The sequence below is a fragment of the Staurois parvus genome, unplaced genomic scaffold, assembly GCF_062004578.1.
Source record: "Staurois parvus isolate SC_StPar_1 unplaced genomic scaffold, SC_StPar_1.0 ptg000229l, whole genome shotgun sequence".
In the NCBI taxonomy this organism is placed as follows: Eukaryota; Metazoa; Chordata; class Amphibia; order Anura; family Ranidae; genus Staurois; species Staurois parvus.
Window position 1 is genome coordinate 3346393 of NW_028318025.1, and position 13160 is coordinate 3359552.

The window sequence follows — 13160 nt, forward strand, 5'->3', positions numbered from 1 at the left end:
CCTACAAAAATGTCATGTTAACAAGGTAGTTCTCACACATGGCATAGGCATACTTTCAGCTACACCCCAAAACACATTTTGCTACTTCTCCTGAGTATGGTGATACTACATGTGTGAGATGTTTTCACAGTCTAGCCCAGGGGTGGGCAAACTTTTTGACTTGAGGGCCGCAATGGGTTCATATATTGGACCCGGGGGCCAGACCAAGAGTAGATGAATGATGTGTATGTGTCATCCATAGTAAGTATAGTAATATTCCCCCATAGTAAGCATAGTAATTAATCCCCCATATAGTAATTCATCCCCCATATAGTAATTCATCCCCCATATAGTAATTCATCCCCCATAGTAATTCATCCCCCATATAGTAATTCATCCCCCCTATAGTAATTCATCCCCCCTATAGTAATTCACCCCCCCTATAGTAATTCACCCCCCCTATAGTAATTCATACCCCCCATAGTAATTCATCTCCCCTATAGTAATTCATCTCCCCCATAGTAATTCATCTCCCCCATAGTAATTCATCCCCCATATAGTAATTCATCCCCCATATAGTAATTCATCCCCCATATAGTAATTCATCCCCCATATAGTAATTCATCCCCCATATAGTAATTCATCCCCCATATAGTAATTCATCCCCCATATAGTAATTCATCCCCCCTATAGTAATTCATCCCCCCTATAGTAATTCATCCCCCCTATAGTAATTCATCCCCCCTATAGTAATTCATCCCCCCTATAGTAATTCATCCCCCCTATAGTAATTCATCCCCCATATAGTAATTCATCCCCCATATAGTAATTCATTCCCCATATTACTTCATCCCCCATATTAAGTCCCCAAGTCCCCCCTGTGTCAATTCACTTACCTTTGCTCCGCGCGTTCCTCTTGCCGTGTTCCCGCGCCTTTCCGATGTAGCATGAAAATGTGTCTCCTATGAGGATCTGTCCCCCTCGACGTATCTGCGCATGTGCCAGTTTCAGGCATTAGCAGCCGATCGGCGATCTCCAGCACATGCGCATATACGTCGAGGGGGACAGATTCTCATAGGAGACAGATTTTCATGCTACACCGGTCTTCAGGGCGGAATGTGAGAGGAGCGTTCTCCGCGGTCCGGATTAAAAGGTCCGCCGGGCCGTATACGGCCTGCGGGCCGTAGTTTGCCCATTGCTGGTCTAGCCACAAAGAGAGGCCCAACATCCAGGGAGAACCTTCAGGCGTTATCCACTTTAAGACCAAGCTGCCTTCTGACATTTTTTGTTTACAAGTAAAAATCAGTATTTTTCTAGAACTTAGAAGCCCCAAACATTATATATTTTTTACCAGAGGACCTAGAGAATAAAATGGTGGGTTTTCCAAATTGTCACATGGTATTTGCACAGCGGTTTTTCAAACGCAATTTTACACCCTATCGCAAAAATACACTTTAATATATCTTAATGCACACAAACCCAATCTAATACCCAATTTTTGATAAAATCTAAAATATGTCATTGGGTCACGTAAATGGATACCAAATATGTCACATTTTAAAATTGCACATGCTTGTGAAATGGACACAGCTGATCACATGACAGAGCCGACATCTTCATCACTTACCGTTGATCGGTGATCCGCTGTGTCCCAGGGACACAGTTCACCACCGATCGTGGCGCTGCGTGCCCCCAGGCGGTCAGAGTGGGAGGGTGTCACATGACTTGGGCACACATTAGGCCACACGGTGCCACGTGCGCCAATTCCAAGATTGTGCAAATGTCTAAATAGTGGCACACTTGAATAAAAATTGTCCACGTGTAAGTGGTACCCCATATAGGAAAAGGATGACACCAAGTCGCAAACTATCTAGCCACTACTCCCCATGTAGTCTGGGCATCCGGGGGGCTCCACTTGACTATCTTTTCCCTCGTAAATCCGAAACTTGTATGTATATAGCCTGTTGCCCTCTCACAGGTCTTCTACATCTTGACCCCATATCTGGCACACTTGCTGGGAATAAATTGTTTGAATGCAATGCGGCCAGAAAAATTGAGGGACGCATCAACGCAGATTTTTGCTTGGGAGTATAAACATCTGCAAATTTTTGGTTAAGGTGATTTATGAGGGGCCGAATTTTGTGGAGCCAGTCAAATTCAGGGTCACTCTGAGGACAACAGAATGTATTGTCATTGAAATGCATAAAACACATACTCATATCTATGCCTGGCCATGGCAGCAGAGAACACTGGCATATGATGAATCGGGTCTGTGGACCAATACAACCGCAATTTTTTTTTTTTTTTTATTAATGCCCATGTTGAGGGCTAGGCCCCCCAAAAATTTAAATTTGGAAACCGTAATGGGTTTCCATGCGAATGGTCTAGCAAAGTTTGAATTTGGGTTGGCGGTGATAAATTGTTGTGCATATAAATTGCTTTGATCCACAATCAATGCATACAGATCTTCCATGAAAAACAGTTCCAAAAAATCAAGGGGAGTAGTTAAATTTGCTGTTTCCACCTGAATTCCGGGTTGGGCAATGAATGGGGGAAGTATGGGTGCTGCAGAATTTTTGAGCTGCCGATCGGGATTTGCAAGCACATCCGGAAGGATCCTAGGGGCTCTCTGGCCTGTGTGCGAATTCTTGGTGGTTGCGGGACAATACTTGTAGTGGCGATCAGTGACTTATAGTGGGACTGCAGCGGGCATTCTGACACTGGGGGAAACTGACTTAGTGTCACTGACATCCCCAGTCATGCCAATACAGTGATCAGTGCTAAAAAAATAGCACTGACGCTGTACTAATGACACTGGGAAGGAAAGGGTTAACATGAGGGATAATCAGAAGGTTAACTGTGTAGGGAGTGTTTTACTAGGGGGCAGGTGCCATCCCGAACAGTGTGCCCAAACTGACAAGGAGGAGGGCTGTTGGTAAACAATGCTGCCCTCCTCCCTGTCGGTGATCGCTGGTAATCACTGGGCGCCGACGGGTAATAATCGGTCGGGACCCGGTGATTGACACCCGGGGCCTTGATCGGCGGCGTGGATAGGGCGCGCACTTGTCCCCTACCTGGAAATGCAGATAGATAGATATATAGATAGATATATAGATAGATATATATATATACGCAATCCTGCGCACAGGGGCCACCCTTCATCATTAAATCTACTGCGGGCAGTCCTAAAGCGTTTAAAACTAAACCTTGGTTCTGACATTGGGATAGCAAAGGTTTGGTATCGTATACGTAACCAACATCCTATTCTCCCTTAATGCATCTGATTTATTCTGTCTGTTAAGATAAGGGTTTCTACCTTGTTTTTAAAATGTCAAGGTCATAAAACAGCAGTTAAATGACTTCCTTTTAGTCTGGTGCTTCACCTTTTTTTTTCCTTCCGTACTAGGACTGGATGAAAAGTCTTCAGGCATTTTGCAGCTTACGGAAGACCACACAAACCACATCCAATAAGCGTCTTCGACAGGTTTGTATTCGACAGGTGAATATCAATGGCACTTAAATATGGAGTTCTTTTTTTTAATGCATAAGCCATAAGATATTTGTTGCTTTGAAACCATTGAAATACAAAACAGAACTCCAGGCAATCAGTTGAAGTATAACTAAAGTATATTATTCTTTTTTTTTTTTTATATATATATATAGAGTGGAGAGTGATTACAACACCTGTCAGGTTTTTATTTCTGTCTCTGCCCATTTTAGGGAGATTTAGCCTCTCTTTTCGTCCTGTTTACCATTATCATTATTATTATTATTATACAGGATTTATATAGCGCCAACAGTTTGCTTAGTGCTTTACATTATAACGGGAGACAATACAGCAACAATACAGTTCAATACAAGAGGGATAGGAGGGCTCTGCTCCTTGGAGCTTATTATCACCGATAGTGAAAGCAAATCCAAAATTTTGGGTTGTCACCAGAAGAGGACTAGAGGGGATATCTTCCAATGGCGACATTAATTCTGGTGACCACCAAAAATTTCCTCACTTTACAGGGATTTCTACTCCTTTCCTCTTTTGCCTCTAGGAAAGTAATTGACAAGAAATCTCCCCAATCGGATGCAGATGGGAAAAAAATTGACAAGCTATAACCCTCCCTTACTCTATCCAAAGTGAAAAAAATAAAAGTTTGCCTATATTTCTACTGTACTATCTAGCTGGAATACACATATATAAACTGTCTCATCTGCCATAGTAGTTCTTCCCAGTTACTTTTGACAGTTCAACAAGGAGCATGACACCACTTTTTTGCTGGAGTTGAGGAGAAGTGGTTTCACTTCCCCACCAGTCTACTAATTGCACAGTGGAGTTATCAACACACCGATAGATCACAAGCTCTGCTTACTCTCTTTACTACTCTCATTATAACTCCTGTCTGCACATGGACATGCAGTATGGTTTACCTGACTCATATAAATAGTCTTCAATTTGAGGTTTCAGTTGGGAAACCACAGCTTTGCACTTTTAAAGCAATCATTTCAGGTAAGAAAAAAAAAAAAACAGGCCTCAAAGCTAACCCCTAAAAGAGCGTAGTGCTGCCTGCACCGTTAAATGCCACTCCCTTGAATAAAAATCATCCTCTGGACCCTGCTGAGATAACTTACACTTCCAAAAGTGTTGATCTCTTTTGTCCCCATCTGCACTCAGTAGTTCTCCCCCTGATCCTTATGTTGTTATAAGACATACAGTAATAGTGACTTGCATGTTGTTGGGCATTCACAGTACGGATCTGTTTTGCCCTAGTACAAGATAACTCTAAGACTGATGGGGAGTGTTGTGATGTCACAGGTAATATCAATGCTTTTCCTATTTAAGAAAAATGCAGTGTGTCACAATCACAAGTAGACAATACTGGGGTAAATGGCAGCTAAACCAGTGCTGTTGAGGAATTACACCTGGGACTTAAGTGGTTAAGTATTCAAAGCAAAGCCAGTACTGTCTGACAATGTTCTTGTTGAGTGCACATTTGTGCTACAGTCTAAATGAGCATCTAATTCCTTTTTCCAGGTCAGCAGTCTCCATTTGCACATAGAAGAAGCACACAAGCTCCCAGTCAAACATTTCACTAGTCCGTACTGCAATATTTACCTGAATAGTGTTCAGGTAGCCAAGACACATGCTCGTGAAGGCCAAAATCCTGTTTGGTCAGAAGAGTTTTTCTTTGAGTAAGTTTTATAACCTGAATTATTTTTGGTTAAAACTCTGTATGTGTGGTTGGATCCTTTTATATGCTGTCCTTATTTCTTTAGCAAGTATGTTTCATTTTAGAAGTGTCCTTTTCCACTTGTATTACCGATACATATACAGTGGGGATCGAAAGTTTGGGCACCCCAGCTAAAAATTTGTATTAATGTGCATAAAGAAACCAAGGAAAGATGGAAAAATCTCCAAAAGGCATCAAATTACAGATTAGACATTCTTATAATATGTCAACAAAAGTTAGATTTTATTTCCATCATTTACACTTTCAAAATAACAGAAAACAAAAAAATGGCGTCTGCAAAAGTTTGGGCACCCTGCAGAATTTATAGCATGCACTGCCCCCTTTGCAAAGCTGAGACCTGCTAGTGTCATGGATTGTTCTCAATCATCGTCTGGGCAGACCAGGTGATGTCAATCTCAAAGGTTTTAAATGCCCAGACTCATCTGACCTTGCCCCAACAATCAGCACCATGGGTTCTTCTAAGCAGTTGTCTAGAAAACTGAAACTGAAAATAGTTGACGCTCACAAAGCTGGAGAAGGCTATAAGAAGATAGCAAAGCGTTTTCAGATGTCAATATCCTCTGTTCGGAATGTAATTAAGAAATGGCAGTCATCAGGAACAGTGGAAGTTAAAGCAAAATCTGGAAGACCAAGAAAAATATCAGACAGAACAGCTCGCAGAATTGTGAGAAAAACAATTCAAAACCCACGTTTGACTGCACGATCCCTCCAGAAAGATCTGGCAGACACTGGAGTTGTGGTACACTATTCCACTATAAAGAGATACTTGTACAAATATGGTCTTCATGGAAGATTCATCAGAAGAAAACCTCTTCTACGTCCTCACCACAAAAATCATCATTTGAACTTTGCAAATGAATATAGACAAGTCTGATGCATTTTGGAAACAAGTTCTGTGGACCGATGAGGTTAAAATTGAACTTTTTGGCCGGAATGAGCAAAGGAACGTTTGGAGAAGAAGGGGCACAGAATTGAATGAAAAGAACCTCTGTCCAACTGTTAAGCATGGGGTTGGATCAATCATGCTTTGGGGTTGTGTTGCAGCCAGTGGCACAGGGAACATCTCACGAGTAGAAGGAAAAATGGATTCAATAAAATTTCAGCAAATTTTGGATGGTAACTTGATGCCATCTGTGAAAAAGCTGAAGTTAAAGAGAGGATGGCTTCTACAAATGGATAATGATCCTAAACACACCTCGAAATCCACGGGGGATTACATCAAGAGGCGTAAACTGAAGGTTTTGCCATGGCCTTCACAATCTCCTGACCCTCAACATCATTGAAAATCTATGGATAGACCTTAAAAGAGCAGTGCGTGACAGACAGCCCAGAAATCTCAAAGAACTGGAAGACTTTTGTAAGGAAGAATGGGCAAAGATACCTCAAACAAGAATTGAAAGACTCTTGGCTGGCTACAAAAAGCGTTTACAAGCTGTGATACTTGCCAAAGGGGGCAGTACAAGATATTAACTCTGCAGGGTGCCCAAACTTTTGCAGATGCCATTTTTTTGTTTTCTGTTATTTTGAAAGTAAATGATGGAAATAAAATCTAACTTTTGTTGACATATTATAAGAATGTCTAATCTGTAATTTGATGCCTTTTGGAGATTTTTCCATCTTTCCTTGGCTTCTTTATGCACATTAATACAAATTTTTAGCTGGGGTGCCCAAACTTTCGATCCCCACTGTACTTATAACTAAAGAAAAAAGTTAAAAGTACAACTATCGTTAAAGTGATACTAAACACACTGTTTAATTTACATTATCCTTTCTATTTCTTTGTGTGGATGATGGCGCTGTAATTATTTTAATAAAAAATGTAAGTACCTTTTTCCTAATCAATATACAGCTGCCAGCCTATCAGCAGGGAAACATACGTAGGAGGAGCTTCTAATCCTCTGCTACTGGCCACATGTTCAAAATAAAAAAAAAAGCTTTTGGAATACAGAGTAAAAATAAATATCAAACTGTTTGAAATTGGCATACAAATATTTCTTTTAAATCAAACCTTTATTTGTGGAAATAATATCGTGTCATAGATTAAGGGGGAGGAGGTTCCTCCAATAATCTACATGTAATATCCCAACCCCATTGTGTTTAGCAGGTTAGTGGGCGTGAAGGTGGATAATGAAAGCGACTGCTATGTCATACAAGCGGCTGTTGCACTGAGGTCAAAACCATAAATTGCCTTGAGTATAAAATATATAAAAGTGCGCTAAAATTATTATAAGAAAAAAATGCGTGTAAAATATATATGATCATAAAAATGTCCACTAATGGGGGTAAACATGAATAATAAAATCAATAAAAATGATGAAAAACGTTAAAAGTTCATAAATTCTTCAACAAAAACGCACTGTGGTTGCACCTGCGTTTATATCATTAAATATAATTCCTCCAACAAGGGGGTCTCCTGATGACACTTTTAGTCCCAGTACGCTGGATATATTCAGGTGGTTGTGCCAGAAATGGATAAAGTGCGCACTCACCAGAAGATCATGTAATTAGCGCGTTGTATCGTGTATAGCTGGTCTGTCAGGTTTCCCTTCTTAGGGTAGAGCCGGATACAGCCTAGGGGTAACCGGCCCTCCTCTTGGTTAAGGATATATCAGGTCAGCCAGGACTCCCTTCTAGGGCTCTGGGATGGTCATCAGGATAGCTGGGGGGTTAAAATGCTCGATATGCAGCAAAATGAAAGGGGATTCCCATAGTGTAGTGTTTAAATGCTTTAATAGTGATGCATATAGAAAGCTCATAAATAAAACATACACTGTGAGTAGTTCTAGTGATGTATAAGCAATACAGTGAAATTGCTTATTAAGACACTGACCAGCTGGTACCGTAATATGGCCGCCAGACCTCCGTGATCCGGTGGCGTGGCGTCTCAGCGTCCAGGGCTCCTTCCTTGATGCATTTCGAACAAAGGTTCGTTCTCAGAAGGGGTGTGCTCCAAAACAGAGGGAGTGGGTTGCCATTTACCACTCTGATCACATGGGTTGCTCAGATGTGATAGGGAGGAAATGCTCAGCATAGAAACTCACTCAAAACTGAGCATTTGCAGAGTTGCCTCTACAGCTGCAAAATCCCTAGCCGAATTAAAGACATGAACAGAAGGTGGAGATAGAGAGCAGCGGGATCAACCAGGATTTTTGCAGAATACAGAAAAATCTCATTGTGATTGAGTGTATGAACAGCATGTAATATAGCATTTATTGATAGTTTTTTATGATGTGGGTTTAGTGACACTTTGACTTGTGTACTTATAGTAAGCGTGTGGTGATCTGATAAAAACATTTACTTAAGATATATGTTTTTGTTAAATTATTCAGTAGAAATGTTTTTTTTTTCTTAGTGATTTATCGCCTGACATAAACAGATTTGAGATTAGCCTCAGTAACAAAACAAAGAAAAGCAAAGATCCTGACATTTGTGAGTATGGTTGTATATTTTGTTAAAAATGCTGCCCAAAGGAGCCTTTTCTTTCCCAGAATGTTCTACTTAGTTAATTGTCATTTCTTATGGTTGCAGTATTTATGCGCTGCCAGTTAAACCGATTGCAAAAAGGACATGCAATAGATGAGTGGTTTCAGCTGAGTTCCCACATACCACTGAAAGGTATTGAGCCAGGGTCTTTGCGTGTTCGGGCAAGGTACTCTATGGAGAAAATTATGCCAGAAGAGGAGTACAATGAGTTCAAAGAGGTAATGTTTTGCAATGTCTACTCATAATTTTTTTTTTTGGTTCAGAACATCCATGGTGTTCCTGTCTCTGTACTGCTCTGCAGCAGTTAAGCCATCATGATGCAAAAATAGACTATAGGAAATGGACAGAAGAAAAATGGAAACAAACATGACAATGTTGTTCCCTGTTTAATCCTCCTTGGTAATAAAAAAAATAAAATTTAGTTCATTTTAGTTCTTGGTTTTACAGTTAATAAAATTATTGCTATAAATAATCCAGCTGGGGGAGTGTGACCCTTTTCTTAGCCTAAATACAATGAAGATCATATCTATCACAGCAAAAATGAAGGAAATCCAGAAACCAGCTCATGACCTATTTTGTGCCGTACTCAAAAACCTATGATCTGAGTAGGCTAGTCATTTTGTTTTGTGGCAACAGCTAATATGGCAGATGTGGCGTGCTTTTGATGAGTTTCCATTGATTCACAGTGGAAGGTGCATTTTTGGTGTGCAGTTGCGTAGGATTTAAAGGGGAATACTTTTCATGCATGTTTATTGCACTGGAAAGGTGTTTCAACAAGGCAAAAGCACACCAGTCTGAAAGGGCCCTAAGCTAAGATGCTAGGTTAAAAGGTCAGGATAAGCAATTTACATTTGGTTTATGCATGGTATTGTATAACTACATTATAATATGTGTATTTGAATTCTTAATTTTGGTTGCCTTTCTTCTTTTTGTAGCTAATTCTTCAAAAAGAGCTACATGTAGTCACAGCGTTATCACATGTGTGTGGGCAAGATCGTACACTACTAGCTAGCATTTTATTACGGATTTTTCTACATGAAAAAATGGAGTCATTACTTCTGCGAACACTAAATGACCGAGAGATCAGTGCAGAAGGTACTTGCTATACAAATCTTGATTACCAAATATCTGATATGTGCTGGGAAGAATACAAGTGTAACAAATATGGTTGTGCTCTTAAGCTTACATACCCCTGGCAGAATGTGTAAGGTTCAGACAATATTTTATCTGAGTCAAAGTACAGTAAACAGGCAAATTATTCATACACTATGGGTTATAGCTTTGAACCTCAAGGTGATTGGACACTGGCGAGCTTTTGAGGACATGCTCCCCAGAACCTCTCCCCTTTTAAACCTCAGTGAGCCTCAGATTTTTGCTTGTTTCTGAAGGTGATGTAAAATAGGTTATTTTCCTTAAAAGAATTCTTCAACTCTGTCTAGAGAAGCAATGTTTTGGTGATCCTCCATAAAACCTTGTCCCCATGTGGGGGACAGACTGTAATGTTGCACCTTGGCTCTTGGTGCAACGTGTTGTTTTAGCCACAGGGTGTTATACAGGTCCAGGGCTGTGGTCCATCACAATGGAACCCAGTTCCTGAAGACCCCTGCTGAGGTATGCCACTGTGACAGGTGAAACCTAGACCTTGTATACAGTCCAGCGTTATGAACTGAAAGGACTGGATCTGGGTAAAACTGGCTATGTTTGAAATGTATTCATTTTACAGTTCAAACTTGGCGCTAAAAGTCATGCGCTTAGAGCTCAGTATCAGGTGGGTGACCAGGATTTACATCACAGCACTGGTCTTACACTTTAATGCCGCTTCCTCCTAGAGCTGTTGTAAGGTACTCAGGCACTTCCTTCTACCCTTTCTCTACAAGGATTCGTTGCAGGACTTTCCACACCATGGGTTCCCGTGTACTCCTGGACAAGCTTACCACAGGGGAATACACTCACTTGTAGCTATGGTGGAGACCAGTCGAAAGGGAGCCAACTAAACAGCAAGTGAACATTCACTCTGCTAAAAGCCTGTACAGCACTCAGAGTAACAACACATCCCTTACAGCAGAGCAGGAACTGCTGTTAACGCTGGCTTCAGCATCCTAGTTGAGCTCTATTTCAGGCAAGCAGCCTATTTGACAAAAGCATCCTTGTAACTATTTCTTGGACGGATATGGCCTTATTTAACTCATCTTTGTCCAGAGCTCGAAAATGCCCCACCGCTTCTACTTCTCAACCAGAGTCAGACCCTGATATGATATTAATGGCTGATGTCATCCAGTAAGGGTGAATCTCAAGAAACTCAGTTACTAATACCCCACATTAGTGTTATCACCCAGAACTGAGGAAGTGGCAGTTTAAAGCCACGAAACACACTTTATTTGATGAAATAAAGAAATTTGCTTCAATAAAGCAACTTCTGCTCATTCTTAGACACATGACTCCAGGCGCCTGTGCTGATCAGACCAATGATAGACCTTTTATCGCATACTCTGAACTCTGCACTTACTGAAACTGGACAGATTGCTTTTATATGGTGAGTGGCTTCATTTTCCTTTCAAAAGTTAGCATGTGGAGTTCGAAGAGCAGCCTGTGACAGCTGGTAGCCAGTTCCCTGAATCAGTAGATTATCGAGGAGCAGTACCTGCAATGGACCATTGTAACTTGAGGTTTTCACTAGTTTGTTTAAAGCAGACCTATTTAAATTCAAGCTTGAATGGTACATACCAGTACTCTAGGAGCAGCGTCCTGTTCAAGTCTAGGGGATGTTGGTTTATAGGCCATGGAAACCCAGCACTTTTTTTTTTTTTTTTTGGAAAGTGGAGTTACCCTTTACTACTACAGGTCACTCCACAGAAACCTGTTGCAGCTGTAAAAGTTGCCTCTCTGGCTCGTCTCTTCCATCAAGATATATGTAGAAAACAGATCAAGGCAAAACTAATCCTCTCTGTATAAGACATTTGAATTCAGTAAAGTATATCGGAACTGAAGGTTACCCTATGATGCTTTTTAACATGGTTCAGAACATCAATTAAAGCATAAGGTATCTAAAAAAAAAAACAATGCAAGTGTCAATTAACCACTTGCCCTCCAGAGGATTTACCCCCGTTCCTGACCAGGCCATTTTTTGCTGTTTGGCGCTGCGCTATTTCAACTGGTAATTGCACGGTCGTGCAATGATGTACCCAAACAAAATTTTTTTCCTTTTTTTCACACAAATACAGCTTTCTTTTGGTGGCATTTGATCATCTTTGCGGTTTTTATTTTTTGCTCTATAAACAAAAAATTATGAAAATTTAAAAAAAAACAATATTTTTCACTTTTGGTTATAAAAAATATCCAATAAACTCAGTCATAAATTTAGGCTAAAATGTATTCTTTGACGTGTCTTTGGTAAAAAAAAAAAAAAAAAAATCTCAATTCATGTATATAAATTGGTTTGTGTGAAAGCTATAGCGTCTACAAACTATGATGTATATATATTGGAATTTATTCAGCTTTTACTTTATGACTGCCTATCACATTGCTTGAGGTGTTAAAATGCCAGGGCAGTACAACCCCCCCAAATGATCCCTTTTTGGAAAGTAGGCACCCCAAGGATTTTACAGAGAGGCATGTTGAGTCCATGGAACATTTTATTTTTTGCCACAAATTTTTTGAATGACAATTTTTTATTTATTTTTTTACACAAAGTTGTCACTTTAATGATATATTGCTCATGCATGCCATGCATATATGTGCAATAACACCCCAAAACACATTCTCCTACTTCTCCCGAGTATGGGGATACCACATGTGAGAGACTTTTTGACAGCCTAGCTACATACAAGCCCCCAAAATCCAATGACCACCTCCAGCCTTTCAAAGGGCTTCTTTCTTCTCCACTACCTATCACAGTTTCTGAGGCTCTAAAATGCCAGGATAGTACAAACACCCCCCCCAAATGACCCCTTTTTGGAAAGTAGACACCCCAAGGAATTTGGCATGGTGAGTATTTTACAGATATAATTTTTGTCACAGGGTTTTGAAAGAAAAAATAAATGTTTTGTTTTCTTTCTTCATTTTCCAAAAACGTGGCAACAAATGAGATCTGCAGAACACTCACTATGCCTCTTGGCAAATTCCTTGGAGTGTCTACTTTCCAAAAAGGGTCATTTGGAGGGGTTTCTTCTACTATCCTGGCATTTCAGGGCCAACATTAGAAGCTTATGCCACACATCACCCACTCTTGAAGACCAAGCCTTTTCTGACACTTTTTCACATGAAAATTTTTTTTTTTCTAGAAAATTACTTTGAACCCCCAAACATTATATATATTTTTTTAAGCAGAGGCCCTAGAGAATAAAACGGTGGGTGTTGAAATTTTTTACATCACGCAGTATTTTTTTTTACTTTTAATGCACAAAAACGCAATATATTGCCCACTTATTTGGTAAAGTATAAAATATGATGGTATGC

General features: G+C 40.2%; 1 protein-coding gene across 8 annotated transcripts in view; it reads left to right on the forward strand.

The window, feature by feature from the left end:
* RASA1 (RAS p21 protein activator 1) overlaps window positions 1–13160 on the forward strand; it is a 127584-nt gene that overhangs the window by 74226 nt on the left and 40198 nt on the right. For 5 of the 8 annotated variants that reach the window (XM_089679628.1, XM_089679629.1, XM_089679632.1 and 2 more), the window contains 5 exons: window positions 3386–3478; window positions 5006–5163; window positions 8575–8651; window positions 8751–8923; window positions 9641–9800. In XM_089679628.1, coding sequence (XP_089535754.1) covers window positions 3386–3478; window positions 5006–5163; window positions 8575–8651; window positions 8751–8923; window positions 9641–9800 — 661 coding nt within the window. The remainder of the gene's footprint in view (window positions 1–3385; window positions 3479–5005; window positions 5164–8574; window positions 8652–8750; window positions 8924–9640; window positions 9801–13160) is intronic. The other 3 variants (XM_089679630.1, XM_089679634.1, XM_089679635.1) reach the window with 1 other exon arrangement.